The 16808-nt window shown below is 38.6% G+C and overlaps 1 protein-coding gene across 1 annotated transcript in view; it reads right to left on the reverse strand.

Annotated features, from left to right (window-relative positions):
- The window catches only part of LOC121458979 (guanine nucleotide-binding protein G(t) subunit alpha-3), a 38377-nt gene that overhangs the window by 5610 nt on the left and 15959 nt on the right, over positions 1-16808 (reverse strand). The window contains exons 3-5 of the mRNA XM_041668426.1: positions 14519-14660; positions 11874-12031; positions 9413-9541 (exon numbers count right to left, since the gene is read on the reverse strand). Coding sequence (XP_041524360.1) covers positions 9413-9541; positions 11874-12031; positions 14519-14660 — 429 coding nt within the window. The remainder of the gene's footprint in view (positions 1-9412; positions 9542-11873; positions 12032-14518; positions 14661-16808) is intronic.

Below are 16808 nucleotides of genomic sequence, written 5' to 3' on the forward strand. Positions count from 1 at the left end.
TGCTGCTGCTCCAGCATCCAGAGCTACTCTCCCATGACTCACACATTATGTACATCGCTTTACTGTTGAATGGATAGCACAAACTCACGTTCTCGCGGGCAGCTTTTTCATGGCTTCTCTTTGCCTTAGAACAAGAAACCAAATTGCAGTGACCCACAAGCTGTGGCAGCGGCTGCCATCCTTCCTGACCTTCCAGGTTTTTCCTCTGTCAATTTCCTCTCAACACAGCAAAATCACAGTGTTCTCTTTGTTTAAATAATATTCTTCCATGTTTCTGATGGCTCAGGACTCTTTCAGGGGCTCTTTCACTTTTTTGCGACATGTGGCTTTCTTTCTTTTCTTTCTTTTTTTTTTTTTTTTTTTCCGAGACAGGGTTTCTCTGTGGTTTTGGAGCCTGTCCTAGAACTAGCTCTGTAGACCAGGCTCTGCCTCCCCAGTGCTGGGATTAAAGGCATGCGCCACCACCGCCCGGCTGACATGCGGCTTTCTTTCCCCTTCACTTAGTTCATTGTTTTTGAGACAGTCTCCTGAAGTCCAGGATGGCTATACACTGACTGTGTAGTTGAGAGATTATCTTTCCTTCCTTCCTTCCTTCCTTCCTTCTTTCCTTCCTTCCTTCCTTCCTCCCTCCCTCCCTCCCTTCCTCCTCCCTGCCTGCCTGCCTTCACTCTCCAGGTTGTGTGATTACCACACTGAGCTTATTTGTTTCTCCCTTTCATTACTGCTTCTCTCTCAGATTTCATGTTTTGTTTCCAAGTCTCATCCACAGAGGAGGCTTTCTGAGAATCCCCTTAAGTTCTCTCTCCTCATTTCCATTTAATTTATGTGGCCCACTCTTACTTTATGGGATTCATGCCCAACAATAAAAAAATATAGCTCGTCTGTTTGACATCTATCATGTTTAACAAAACAGGACTCATGCAAGGCAAGGCTCTATGTTACTAATTGTTTCAGTTATATTGCCTAGCATCATGCCTGACACACAATACACACTTAGTAAATATTGTGAAATAACTGAATAGAGACTTTGTTGGCAAATGAATGGACAACTTTTATGAAAAGCACATGTAAAAGTATCTAGGTGTGGGGTTATGAAGCATGTCTTCAGAAAACAATCTAAGCTTTTAGAAGCAAGAAGAAAAAAATTGAGCTACATAAATTAATAACTACCATTTCTTATTTATTCATGGTCAGTTTAACCAATGTTTACTGGATATTTCTTGAATCAACATCAAAGACTTGGCCTCCAGGGCTTACAATCTGTTTTTGATAGAGTGTACCAGGTAGTGAGGGGCTGTACACAGGAATACAGTGTGAAAGTAGGGAAGGACTGTGCACAGGAATACAGTGTGACAAGGAGGGAAGGACTGTGCACAGGAATACAGTGTGACAAGGAGGGAAGGACTGTGCACAGGAATACAGTGTGACAAGGAGGGAAGGACTGTACACAGGAATACAGTGTGACAAGGAGGGAAGGACTGTACACAGGAATACAGTGTGACAAGGAGGGAAGGACTGTGCACAGGAATACAGTGTGACAAGGACGGAAGGACTGTGCACAGGAATACAGTGTGACAAGGACGGAAGGACTGTGCACAGGAATACAGTGTGACAAGGAGGGAAGGACTGTACACAGGAGACAGTGTGACAAGGAGGGAAGGACTGTGCACAGGAATATAGTGTGACAAGGAGGGAAGGACTGTACACAGGAATACAGTGTGACAAGGACGGAAGGACTGTAGTTTGGAAGTAGAACAAGAATCAACGCAAATACAAGACCACACAGTTTACATACAAAGAGGCTGGCTAAAGGAGAAAAATACATTTTAACTTCATATTTTCCCTTTAAAGCCAGTAGAGAATAAAGAAAGAAGTTAAATGTACCCACTGATAAGAGGGGAAACTCTGAAAGTCTAAAGTTTAACTACAGACTAGGAAACACAGGTCACAGATAAGAACACCAATAACATAGCTATCATCTTTGTAGCAGAGAATAGAAATTCCCCAAGTGTCCCAAACCAAACACCAGGTATGCTGTACTCTTGGACACCTGGAAGAATCATTGACTCGGAGCCCTAGAAGGAGGAGCCTGTAAGAAATGTACAGCTAAAGAGCAGTCAGGGTTCCCTGCCCTGTCCTCCCCCCTCCGTCCATTTCTAGGAAGGTGAACATCCAAACTGGCTAGGCTCCCACAAAGCCAGCACATTACATGGAGAGGGAGGGGGAGAAGGGTGGGAGGAGGGGGAGGGAAATGGGAGGCTGGGAGGAGGAGGAAATTTGTTTTTTTTTTCCTTTTCTCAATAAAAAAAAAGAAATGTACAGCTATTTTTCTTATTTTTCAGATGCTCAAGTAACTAAAGTAACTTGTTAAAGATTATTAATCATTTAATGTTTGCTGAGACCATATGTTTAGGCACTATGCTAGGCAATATAATAACTAATTTGTGTGGTGTTTCCCCACTTATAAATAAACCTATTTACTATACCAAAGTTCCCATTCTAGCTTCTAGAGTTCACAGTCACGTTCTCCCCGGGTCGGGGTGGGGGTGGAATAGTCTCTAGTTTTCTCTCTCCAGATCACACAGCAGTTTTTCATGCTGATAAACAAATTAATGGGCAAAAATAAAATTTCTCCTGTCGTGTTTCCCTATATGTCAGTAGAAATAGTGTAGATCTTCTGGATTCCAGGAGTTTTACATATTCTCCACTCGTTTACTTATCGGCCTATTCTGGATTTTCAGATGATGTCCAAAGAATGTGATTCTGTGCCCTAACGAGGTGCGTTAATGTGTGGGTTTTCCCATCTGGCTGTAGGAAGTTTATCACTAAGATGGCATTCACGGTGGGCTTTTCAAGTGCGATTGTCACTCGGAGTCACACCCACAGATTTGAACAGTTCTAGCTTCACAGGCTTCTCCTCTGTCAGTGACTGCTTACTGGAAAACTGACCACTGGTCCCACACAATGGAGTCACATGAAGGGGTGACTTGGTTTGCGAGACAAGAATACTGGTTCCTTTTTACACTAGGTATGATATGCTATGGGACTCAAGGACATGTTGCTAAATTCTGTCCACTAGCAGGACTTGGAGTTGCTGGAGCATTTAGTCTTGTCTCTTTTAATCAGCTTTTGGGCTCTACTCTCAATTGCTGCCTATTCTGAATCACACTTTCTTCTTTAACTCACACCACATCTTCAATCAAATTGTCTTCTAATCTTTAAATTTTGGGGAAAGAAAAACCCTTCTCTTTTAACTGTGGCTTTCAACAACTGCTCAAATCGATTGCAGGTGACCCAGCCTTTTACCGTAGAGATAGTAAAATGATTTCTCAAGAATTAGTTCCATTTTATTTTATGTCTGGCACAGGATCTACTACGGAGTGGAATGATAATAAGGATGGTGGAGATATGAAAGTTCCAAAGGGAACTTTATGGCGTGCGTAAATTCAACAGAATGGAGATGAAGGCACTTCACACACCCTTGCATGCTTAATTCCTGTGTATACTTTCCTTCACGTTCGTAAGCAAGCCCCACCATCTCGAGTGGCTCTGCTCCAACTTGCATCAGGTGGGGTTCTGGGGTGATTATCAAAATGAAAGCATGCCTTTCCCCTCACCGACTAAGTCCTTCCCTTCTCTGAGGATCTGACAATTACGGTCGACTAGGAACTCACGGCAGGTATGAGAAGGAGTTCTTCTTCTCCTGTGACTATCAACAGTAGACGCATAGCAGCAGTGAGACTACCTTACCGCTGCACACATGCAGTGTATGAATTGTGTGCTCTCCCCGAGAAACAAACAAATAGCTATCATTTTATTCACTCATGGTAATACCTTTCTGTATCTGAATGGATCATCATTATTTTGCCCACTAAAACTCAGCCTTTGAAGAGCTGAGTTAAGACTTAAAAAATATTAGTTTTTGACCAAACTCGCTATTAGTAAGATGTGGAACTTAGGGAACCTGCCCTCAATGCTGTTTTCTGGGCACTAAACAGCTTCCCGCGGTACCAAGCTTAGCTTTCTTAAGAGAGAGGACAAAGCTTATGCAGTCTTTGTTCGTGGGAACAAAGTGTTCTGAGAGCCCAGCTTTGCATGAATGTTTATGATCTTCCCATTTACGACTCACGTGAGTCACAGCACTGCTTTCTGTACACAATGACACAGAAGCCTGGGCCGGAGCGCTCTGCATGTTTCTCTCAGCCATCTGCTGTTATTGAACTGAAATGCTCATTAACAAACCAGATCAAGGACCGCAGAGGTGTTTTTATGCTGAATCTCCGGACATGACATTAGCATCGTGAAAAGCTGGGTCTTGTTACACTATTATTATAATGATTCATTTCTCACATATATTTATTCTTATAAAATGTAAATTGAGCTCTACTTTATAGAATTATAAATTAATGTAGCATCCTTAAATAAGCTGAAGACCAACAAAGGGAAATTTTACTTATATATTTGACTATATACACACCACACACACACACACATATAAATACAACCAAAACCACTCTGGACATTCTGTAAAGAAAATTAAAATGAGAAATACATCTATACCTACTACCAGGCTGGTTTAGACTGATCAAATCAAACTGACAGTTTAATGAGAGGAATGTTCATGATTGGCTATCCTTAGTTCTCTGAATGAGAGCTTCAAGAATGTTGCATGGAACTTGTAGTGCTAATTGTGGATATTGGAGAGAGGGGTATATGTTTAAAGTTTTAGGAGGGTCTTATAAATATTTTCAAACATCAGATGGTAAAATTAGCATTCTTGAAGTTAAAAGAAAGATTTTAAATTATTGATTAGGATATAAATAAAAATTAACAAGCCAGGCTTTTAAGTGATAGCCAAATATTGATTATGTGTTAAGTTGTCCATGATGTTAACATAGGGCAAGCCACCAGAGTTATATGACTGGGTTAAACAGCTGACCAAACAGTTGAGTTTTATGGTCCTATTTAATCAGTTGGAAGGCTACTGAATTGTATGGTTTATATTTGACCAGAGGAAAGTACTTATGCCTCATAATATAATAAATTAGTATGAATAATTCGACTATTCCAATTACTGAAAATTCATAATGTAATTAAGGAGAACGAATTAATAGCCATGCTTCTGCAGCCCATTTGTGATAGATGCCATGGTTCCTCCTACAGGCATGGGATTGCTGGAAAAGCAGCATTTCTAACCTTTTCTACTCTCTGGTCACGTTAGAACAAGTGCTAATCTGAGCAGGACTTTATTCTGAGCCATTCTGTTAAATGGGATCTGTAGAAGATGCTGCCTTAGTCAGGATTGCTTCAGTGTCTTAACTGTGAGTACCTATGAGGGTACCTGTGAGTTCTGAGCATGTGCTGCCATTATACAGTCGAATCATCTCAGAGACACCAAGGGCGTGCAGGTACAGAAGGATGTCTAAATCCCTTAATTATCTTTGACATTAAAATATGATAAAAGTATTTAGAAGTACAAGTGAACCAAATCTGAAAACTGACATAATTATCAATCCCATTTACCATGTGCATTTTAACAAAAGAAAGATAGAAAAATAATACAGCCATATGATTTATAGTCATAGAGCCATTAAAAGATATTTCAGGCTGTGCATGTTGGAGCATACCCACATGAGCACTTAGGATGGGGAGGCAAGAGGGTGACAAATTTGAGGCTAACCTAGGCTACATAATCACTTCAAGGCCAGCTTAATATGATGTGATGTATCGAGACCCTGTCTCAAAATCAGGGGAACCTGCCTAGAAAGCTGAAGCTCCTAGGTTTTATGCTTAGTTCTGTAAAACAAGCAAATAATCAAAACCATGCCAGGTCATATATTATTCTGGTAATATTAATCATGACAACATATGCAGCAAATATGTAGCATGTGTGGATTAAAATTCCTTGACTTCTAATAAGGAGTAACAAATCTAAAGCTGGATGCAACTCCTGGCTAAACAAGCGGCCTCATAGCTAAGCCTGGTGACTCACACTCTTGGAAGTGAACACAGAATAGAACTCAACTTTCATATTTTAAGAAAACTGTCATTTTTTTTTCAAATCACACATCTGTTCAAACATTCTTGAAAGCAGTTTTGCCAAATTTACACATTTTTCGGCTCTATGTTGAGACAGTTTCCAGCCTTTCTGGCTCCTCTGCCCAGTAATTTCAACTCTATAGTTTAATTGTGGAACATTAAAGAGAAAATGGCTTTTCTACAATCGATAACTCATTTTAGATTTATTTCTAAATCACTTAAGTCTGGGGACATTGCTCCCCCAGAGAAATGCTTAGATTTGCTTCCTGTTTTCCATTGACTTAGCAACTTGAAAAACCTGTAAACATCGTTGGTCAGATTGGCAGCTGGAACTTTGCTTTGATAAGAGCTCTGAAGATAAGTTGTTCTATCAGCCTGACAGTTGCTGCTCTGGTTTGATAAGAACTCAGGGCTGATTTCCATTAAGTCTGATGATGCAGAGAGATGACACAGTACTTTGGCACACAGAGTCTTTCATTTTGATATTCCTGTTTAAAATTCTCAGTTCTTCATTTTAATATGTAAATTAACTCTTTAGTCTTAAATAGTCTGAGGATGATTTGTGCTAGGCGAATATGAATCAATGCTAATGTAATATATTTTAAGACCTGGGAAATTGCCGAGGGGAACTTGGAAAGTGAATTACGCTTATGTTCCGTTTCGAAATGCAGGAACTTTATATTGTAGTATGAAAGCCTAAACATTAGGACTCTTCTACTCAGTATTTGAAAAAAGGTAGCTAAACCTTATGAAATTTTTAAATGATTATTATATCTCAATTGTTGTGAATAAACTTTTAAAATTCTTCAAACATTTAAGCGAGATGTGATTGATTTTTCTTTCCTATCATTTTCTTTCTATAAAAGAGAATATAAAAGAATACCATATTTATACAATAATTGCTTTACAGTAAAAGAATACTTTTACATTCTAGAGTATCTAAGAGTCTCAGCGACAAGTTGTAAGAATTCACGTTTTATAAACAGGAAGCTTCACAGTTTCATGACAACTTCAACATTTCTTGGTAATGCTGAAGACTCTCTTTGGAGAGTCTTTGCCAACCTCCATTCCTCAATTCTTTATCAAATATAGAATCACCCAGCGTATCACGTCACAAGCAACCGTTTTGTGTACATTGTACTTCATGCGATACATTTGCACATTCGGCTAAAGCCGACCCTTTGCTTCCTCTTGCAAACCACTGCTCCAAGCACTGGTGGCGGATCGTTAGCACATGTAGCCCCAGACTTTTTAAGCTCAAGAGTGCATGTAGTAGAAATGGAAACAAAAGGGAAAATGAAAATGGAAGCGTTGATAACAAGGAGAAAGAGAAAAGTAGTGTGGTATGTTATTATGGAAAAGGGGAGGACTCAGGCATGGTGGCGAGAACTGCTTATTTGAATTCCCTGCGAACTTTGCATGTGTAATAGAACACTAGCAGCTTGAGACGGGCAGGGTGGGGGCATTTACTCCTGAGAAATCATTACTAGCTACAAATTAGCTCTTATCCTCCGTTTGTCATTCACCCTACTGCACTCGGAGAGCCTTTGCCCAACAGTGTGTCGGACGCTGTTGCCTGTTACTACGGGACAGCAGTTGAGAGACAATAAACAGACGGATGGCCAGGGCTCTGAGGGGTAGGCGTCTTCTCATTTGGGATCTAGATTAATAAAAGGAGCAAAAACACTACGTAAAGCACATGCAAAAGTTTTAATGCCCGGAATGCTAAAACAGACAACGGGCTTTTTCATGAGTGGGCTGTTAAGAGGGTCAGTGTGGGGTGGGGCATGACAAAACTGTCACCAGGTGGCATTCATCACCAAACCGCCCTGTGATTCAGGCGATCTGGGGCTGAGAGAATTCCGTCGGCTCATGTAAGACAGGTAACATCAAGATGCTTAACTCTGCAAGTTCTTAACTTGATCCAACCTTTATTGTAGGTGTTCTAGCTAAGAGATCCACAAGGCGCGCTGCTGCTCTTTCCTGGAGAACGAACAGGGCCACGTCGGGCCTGGCTAGCCTCAAAGCCGCCTCTGTTCCAGTCTGTGCCACAGGGATTAGCAGAGAGGGAAGGCGGCAAGACAGAAAGGGGACTGTGTATAAAAGTCCTGGCAAGGCGGAGGGAGACAGAGGGAGCAGCTTTGGACTTGGCTCCCAAAGGAAAATTCCAGAAACTGGAGCAAAGTTCATCTGACTCAACAAAACCGAGCAAGGGCTGAGGAGATACTCTCACCGAGTTTGCCCAGGCAGCGCTGGCTGCATTCTCAGTTGCATTCCCTTTGCCCTGCTCTCATGTGAGGCCAGTTCATTAATTAATTCCAGAAAAGTCACTAGGTGTAGGCCTGAAATTTAGTACAAATTTGGAAAATATTACGTTTATATCTCTTGAAAATATTTTAATAGCTGTTCTAATCAGCCACCTCATAATGACCAACCTAGACTCTTCACAGCATTTCAAAACCGTCACTACTCTCAAACTGAGTTGAGGGTTCTAGATAAGGAGCATTAAGTTACTTTTCCCCTCATAATTGGCTATAAATAATTCATATCAGCTTCTCCAGGTTTGTTTGTTTCTTTTTAATTCTTTAAATACATCTCCATTATTGCAGGCATGACTGACCTTGCTTAGTATGTAGTTCTAGCAATGTTTCATTACTAACATAACCTGGTATTACTAATAATCTATCTCACCCCCAAATCCACATAAAATAATGTTAAGCTTTGTATGAATATGACAAATATACTCAGCCTCTCTGGGGTGTTTGTGTGAAAGCTGTTAAGGACCAAGAGATGTTATCTAACACTGTATTATGATTTCCATTTCTTAATATAGTCCAGGAGTGATTTGATAATAGAATTTCAGAGGATTACTTGAAAGGGAATTAAAGGCAATAAAATAGGGATTCATTTCCATACCCAAAACAGGCTGATAAAATGTGCCTTGTGAGTTTTCTAAATAGCATCACATTCAAATAATTGTATTTTAATTATTTGCATCTTAAACTAAGTTTGATTTAAGGAATATGTCAAACAACTAGAGAAGTAAGAGGGTAAGTGAAATAGTACCCCTGGCATTTGTTCCTAAAAGACTATTTAAATATTTTCTTTAAAAAAAAAGCTCAAAGAAAAATGTCATTTTTAAGTATTAGAAACAGAATCTGAATAGCACCTGACTGAAAAACGCAGCCCAGAAGGAAGGAGAGGTTTAGAGTGTGCTGAAGGAGTACAGGAAGGAAGGTGGTGATGTCAGGAAAGGAGGTCCATCCAGCTAACTCAACGTCACTGCACTTGACTGCGAGCAAGTATCCTCTATGAAGAAATATTGAACTGGAAGTCTGCTCCACCCACACGTAGAAGACAGGTTTGTACATACCTGAAGTTCAAGTCTTTAAAGGAGAATTGAGTTTCAATGATACCAGTCGTTTTCACCCGGGAATGCAGAACATCTTGCTCATTTGGCACGTACCCAGGGGCTGTGATTCTGTCTAAGTCATTAAGGTAGCTAATGGAAACAAAATAAAACAGAATACATTCATATTTTTGACTTTACATTGAGACCCACTACAATTCAGCCCAAGAGTATTTTAAGAGTTTAAAGTATATGGGAAAACAAACTCCCTCTGTTGCTTTTTAAGCTGATGATCAGAAAGGTAAGAACTGGCAGCTGGGACACCACAGTTGCGGACTGCAGATCACAACTTGCCCCTGAAAAGCTCTTCTCGACGAACTTCTTAACACTACCTTAGTCTGTAAGACAGATTTGCTATCCTGTAGGTAGATGAACGGAAGGCTATTTCTCCATGAGGGCTATTTGAATGCATTTATACGTTTTAGGATACCTTAGAATGTTTGCGACCACAGCTACTACAAGTTCCTCAAAATTCCTGTTGTGGGGATGATTCAATTTGAATTGTTTCCTTGTTATGAACTGTTTGGGTATTTTTGCATGGATTGCTTAGTTTCGAACACAGTCATTTCCATTAAGGGTCATGATGAAATCCATAAGGCTTAATGAAAGATCTCAGGTAGTTCATGAGGGTCCACACTAACCAAATCACGGTCCATCAGTGCATGGTGAAGTCCCTAACTCTTCCAGAATTTTGTTCCTAACAGCGTGAACAATTTCCTTTTCTTTCCTTTTGCTTACTTGCTTTTGGTTTTATTTATTACAATACCTAAAGCTCAGTAATGGAGAGGTGTAAACTTGATTAAACTCCCTGCGCCAGGCCTGTTTAAGGATGAAAAGTGCTCTTAGCCTTTTCAACCTTGCAAGAATAATCTGCAAAGTAAAACTGTATTTTCTTTCATTTCTACCATTGTATTTGACACACAGGATTAAGTGGCATAGCAATATGGCTATTTCTGTGGTAAATTGAAATAGAAAAGGTAATGGCATACTAATTTTATGGTAAATTTGCTCATTACATTGAGCCATGCCAACAAACATATTAAAAAATGATAATGTGTGGTTTCCTGCCATAAACACAAAACTTGGAGAGTAAAGTATTATGAAATAAGTATATCCAAAGGGATTTTGTTCAACAGGAAAAGTAATATTGTGCCTATGAAATACTAAAATGTGAAAATGTATCATTATATATATATATCATATTTATCAATATATATGCCAATAAAGACTGCTTGACTGTAAATGGGTGATGAATTGAGATATAAAGAAATCAAAGAAGTATTGGAGGATTTTACAGTTTTTAACTTTTTTATTTACTATTACTTAAAACAATAAATTTCCTATTGATGAGCTCGAGTCTGTGGTAGGTGTATTATGTATCGTTCATTTCATGCCCAGGTAAAAGAGTAAAAATCATGTGCAAAAATAGAAATAAACTTCATTTAATGAAAGCTTCAGTAAAGATACGTTTTTAAGAATATCCTTTGCATTTGTAAATTATTTCAGGCAAAGAAGAGGCATTAGCAAACTGATTTTCATCTAAAGTCCTGATTTTCATAAGCAAATATGGGATTTGGATGTCAAACTCTGTAGTTGATAAACCAAACAGAGGTTTTTAGACCTCATGACTGAGATCAGTTAAAATGTCTTGACGATTTACTTCTAATCCTGAAAAGATAGTGTTTTTCCTGTTGAGTCCATGTCTGCTCTTAACTCTTGTGGAATTTAAATAGCACACTAGATGGCCCCAATCAGTAAACCATGGATCCTTAGTTAGCTAAGGCTTTCCTGTTTTCTTTATTTAGATCTTTGGGATTGACTGGCCAAAAACAACACTCCAGCCCTTTTCTCATTAGCTTTGCTCTTCTGGTAGTTCCCAGGATAACTCGAGACGTACTTGATATAAGGAAGGTTTAGGTCATGGTAACAATTACATTACAAGCAGTTTAATGCCCTCCCAAATTCCTTATTAATATTAAATACTTACTTGCCAATATTTGCTGTGATTGAATCCAACTGGACGTCATAATAATGTCTGGAAACATATCAACTACTGACTTTCAGAATTTTCTATCTTGCTCAATAACCTAGTAAGCTAATGCACATATCACCAATCAAAAGTTATTCTAGGAGACGATTTCAGCAACATGGAAATAAGTGTTTCAGATTAATATAGCCTCAACATCGGTATACACACCATCTGTCTGCATTAGTGCTAAGCACCATGTATCATGGTTAATTCTTTTTAAATAAGAGAAGATATGTGCAAGAGTTGTTCTTCTCCAGCAAATTACTTCATGTCTTTTCAGTTGTCTCTCAGCTTTTTATAATAAAGTGCAAAACCATTTTCCCTTGCTTGTGCTTACATGCCTATGCGCCCAGTTATAGACTTGTGTGTCATCTACCATCCCGAGAAGTCACTTACTAAGCGGCAGAGTCATTGAGCTGGTATTCAGAAGCCCTTTCAAAGCAAGCTTGGATTCCTGGGTCTCCCCAAAGGCGTTTAATCACTTCTGCCAGCTGGGGTGTCATGTCTCCATCTTCTAGTGTATTTGCCATTGCATGCAGTTGCTGCTTGTCTTCCTGGAGAAATATTTTGGTGGGAAGAAGACCAGCAAGTTATTTAGGCTCAGATATTGTTTTAAATGGAGCATGTAAAAGGTTTTTCATTATCTACTTTTCTTCCAAAATTTATTAAGAGTAAAAAATTTCCTTGACCATTTCTTCCAAAATTTATTAAGAGTAAAAAACTAGAATCCATTATAGTAACAGGCTGATATCTGGAAAAAACTACCTTTTGGAAAAATTATAACATACTGTATGGAGAAGTCTGAATACTTGGTGTATACCATTGACATCTGAGTATTTTGTCAAAAAGAGTAACAAGTGTTTTTGGTGTAGTTCATAGTGGCTTGGGTCAAATGTTAGAGTAAAAGAAATATGAGATTGTTGTAAAATGAAAATAAAAGTGAGATTGTTTATCCTGAGATATTTCTTTGTGATCATTCTAGGAAGCGATTACACACTTGGACCCCCCAAAAATGTGTTAATGCTATCCCTTAGGTGGTGTCAATTATGGGCTGTGCAGCAAATTTGCCATTGGGCAGAGGTGGGAAATGGCTAAGAAATAAAATAGCTGAGTAAATGTTGGGTCAGTGCCTGGTAGTACATGGCAAGAAATGAGAAAGGAGAGGAACTTGCTTCATAAATAAACTCCTTGACAAAGTACATGGAATATATTATATACAAATTCCAAGATCGTTATCAAAGAATGCAGCAAGCACACACGTTGTAGTAACTATTATTGCCTCGGAGGGAAACATGAAATAAACATTGCCAAGTAAACGATTGGAAACAGTCTTCCCAAAGACAAAGCCCTGCAAAGGGAGTCAAGCAGCTCTGTGTTCTGCCTTGGATTTCTACTGTTTGAAGTTAACCAACTACTCTTTTTCAGTCCATTACCCACCCCCTCACCTTTAAACTAAAGGGTTATAGGAGGCCATTTCTTAAGAGTCATTGTAAAATTCTATGTGATTAAGAAAAGTCAGGGTCTGCAGTAACAGACTAGCTATAATAAAATAGGTTCAATAAATCATCAAATGCTAAAGATGGGAGGGTCTTGGTGTTCCCTTTTGCTTGTGTGAAAGAAGGCAAAGCCAGAGAAATGGGAAACTTATCTGAATCCAAACTGTGGGGAAAGTTAGTAAAGGATGGTTTTAGAGCATAGACCCCAGGCTTTGCAAATGGTTTGTTCCAAAGTATATGTAGCATATCTCTGTTCTCTTTCTCTCTCATCACTTTCTGAGAAGACTGATGGGAAGAAGGAGATTTATCCTTTCCTATAAAATAAATAGTGTAGAAAGGGATATTTTCCTTTTCATCCTGATAACTTCCAATGTTCATAATTCCCTCAGGGCAGGGAACCCTGACTGCTCTTCGAACTGGAGAGGGAGGGGGAGAGGAGTAGGGGGTGGGGAGTGGGGGGAGGGGGAGGGAAAAGGGAGGTGGGGAGGAGGCGGAAATTTTTAATAAAAAAAAGATACAAAAAAAATGGTAAACCATAAATTAGATGTGTAGCAGTAGACCGCTTGTTTGTCCCGGTGGCTTAGCCCTGAAATAATCACACAGAAACTGTATTAATTAAATCACTGCTTGGCCCATTAGCTCTAGCTTCTTATTGACTAACTCTTACATCTTAATTTAACCCATTTGTATGAATCTGTGTATCACCACATGGCAGTGGTTTACTGGCTAACATTTCTGAATCTGTCTCCAGCAGGGCTCCATGGAATCTCCTGATTTTGCCCTTCTTTCTCCCAACATTCTGCTTAGTTTTCCCTACCTAGCTAAGTTCTGCCCTGCTATAGGTCCAAAGCAGTTTCTTTATTCATGAATGGTAATCACAGCACACAGAAGGAAATCCCACATGCCTGGGGAGGGACAGAGAGAAGGAAAGTACTTTGTGTCTTTCGTTAATTTTACATATGGTTCTTCCTATGCTTATTGCTCTTGTGCACTGATTCCACTGGGGGCTATTCAATTGATGTCATCTGGAGGTGATCAGCCACTCTGGGAGGGGCCTTGTGGAAATGGAGAACATCTTTAATGCTTTTGTTTTGTAGTAGGGCTACTTATTGGCTTTTAGACTATAATATACTTATAATTTGTATATTAAAATAGTTTTTACATATTATCTATTTTAAAGTAGGTAGATTTTTAAAGCATCATAATGCATGAAATAGTTATTAATTAAATACAGGAAAAATTACTTAGATGTGATATTATAAACCACAGTACAGTTATGTTTCTTATGTTCTTATACTTAATATTAGTTTTAAATCCTAAAAAACAATTACTATTTAATAAAATTATAGTGAAGAGTAGGAAAGAGAGGTTTAATTGAGAGAAAAATAAGAAAATGTAAGCTGGTGGTAGTTAAAATTTGTGAAATTATTATATTATGTTTCTTTGACATAGACTAGGACAACCAACACAATCCTATGATTCTTAGTTCATATTCTACCTGGGCCATATAATTATCACATGGCCTTTCAATTATTCCATACTTACTGCACTTCTAGGGTTTACATAATCAATCCCAAGCGTAGTCATTGCTTTCACAATGGCTAAGATAGACTGCAGTGTGTTACTGTAGATCACTGCCTTGAACTCCATGCATTCTTGCTTACTGTACCCGTTCTTATGGATGATCCTACGATTATACAAAAAAAAGCTTTTGTGAGGTGAACTCATGCAGTACAAATGACCATCAATAATAAACCGCTTGAATAAAAGCATAGTATGTACGCCTTAAAAAGGAAGGATTTTCATCAAGTGTGTTTGCCAAGTCTGGGCAATTTAACATCTCTGAGTGTTTATCCCTCACTGTCTTTTCATAAAATGCCTTTTAGGTCATGGGAAGAACACATGCCAAATATAAGGCGAATTAAATCTTGTTATAAATAAAATAATTTTTCAAATATATAGATCCACAAACACTAGATTCCTTTTTTTTTTCAAGAAGAAAATTCCCTGATTTTCAGGTCTGAGTTGTGCACGACATCCAGAACCCTGAGTGATGTTTTCACTGTGATTGAAGTCTCGGCAGAACACTCCTGGCTTTTCCTGTTTCGTAGGAAACACTGGGGAGTAGGAATGTCTGCTTTCTATCTACAGCTTTAACAAAGGCAGTTTTTTAAAAAATAGAGGTGATTGCTTTTGTTGATTCCCTTGCTGTTCTCCCATGTGTGTACGTGCTTCTGGGTTCTCAGAGTTGAGTTACCGGGCAGTAGATTTGGCTGGGCTCCTCTCTTCCCTCCTCTCATTCCCTCATAGTCAGGCTTTGACAGAGTTTAAGAATGATCGCTTAAAATAGATTTTCCCATTAGAGCTAAAATCTCTGTTGGTGCTAATTGTGCTTCTTTGCTGTGTGATAAATTCTTCCTGGCATTCTTTTCTTTATTTCATGTTGTTTTAAAAGTGCTTTGTGTTTGTATTTGAGTGTCACTTTTCTCAAGATTTATCTTGTGTCTACACACATAGAAGTTCCAGCTTAGGGGTCAAACTTAGCACAAACACCTCTTCAAAGCCTTTGAAGAACTAAAAGCCATGAAGTGGCAGCCCCAGGCATTGAGAGGAACGAAGAGTATGCCTCTATTATTTTAATCTATTATTCACATTTGATTGCCAACAAATGCACAGTTTTGTCTTCAACAGGGCCATGCTTTTCTTGCCGCATTAACCTGTTAAATCACTTGAATAACCAAAAACAAAATCAAACAAACAAAAAAACCAGGTGGCGAAATAGACTATAAAAATGCAGAATGGTGTATTTGTAAATAGATCAAAACAAGACTGAATAAAACCTATTCTCTGTTCAAAATCAAAACATAGAAATGATTAAAGTTGTTAAATTAAAATGCCAATTGTGAGTGACTTTGGGACATTCATTTCCTTTGGTAACTCAAGTTCTGATGGCTATGAATGAAAATATGATAGAAGCAGCTGCTTAGCTTTATTTCTTCTAGGAAGAGTTGTCTAGGTATAAGTTGGTTCCTAGATCTTTTCAATCCAGTAATATTTTATTGGTCATTTTAGTTTTTCATTATGTACTGAAATAAATGACAGAATTTACCCCTGACTCTCGTCCCAGTAGGTCCAGAGTGGAATTCCAGTCTATGCAGGATGTATCACACACTGTAACCCCCAGCCATGTTACAGAAAATTACAGTTAGATCCTCGAATGACCACTGAAGGCACGCTTGGTTCAGAGAGCATAACCATGAAACCTTTCCATCACAGTAAAATTTCTAATGAGAAGCACCAAATTGTAGAAAAAAATTTACTATTTTGACAGATTTTTGTATTTTATGAAAGTTCGTGGCCATATCTGTGTAAATAGACATTAGAAAAACTGTGGTAAGTTCTATTATGGGTAACAGAAATAAAAAACCAAAAAGACAAGAAATAGCAGAAATAATAAGCTGATTATCTTAGCATAATGAGCTCTTTCTAAATGGTCAAAAGCAAGGAGGACTTTATTGATAAAAGAGGCAGTCCAGGTGAACGGAGGCACGCAGTTACCGAGCTTTGGACATGGGCTAGTCAGACATTGTCATACGCATGTGCAGTGACGTCATCGTAATGCAAGTGAACGAATTGCTTCAACAGCTTGCACATTGATTGCTTGTACTTTCTTTTAAATTAGGAATCTCTATCTTCCATTTTACCATTTTAAATAGTTACAGGACTCATATTTTACTTATATTTTCATACTTTGCATATTTAAATTATTTCTATGTTTTACGTATTTCAAATTCTTCTTGCAGTTTCTCAGATATACGTATTGCTAAAGAACACT

This window comes from Microtus oregoni, unplaced genomic scaffold, assembly GCF_018167655.1.
Source record: "Microtus oregoni isolate MIOR12 unplaced genomic scaffold, Mior012 000018F_ref0000195, whole genome shotgun sequence".
Classification (NCBI taxonomy): Eukaryota; Metazoa; Chordata; class Mammalia; order Rodentia; family Cricetidae; genus Microtus; species Microtus oregoni.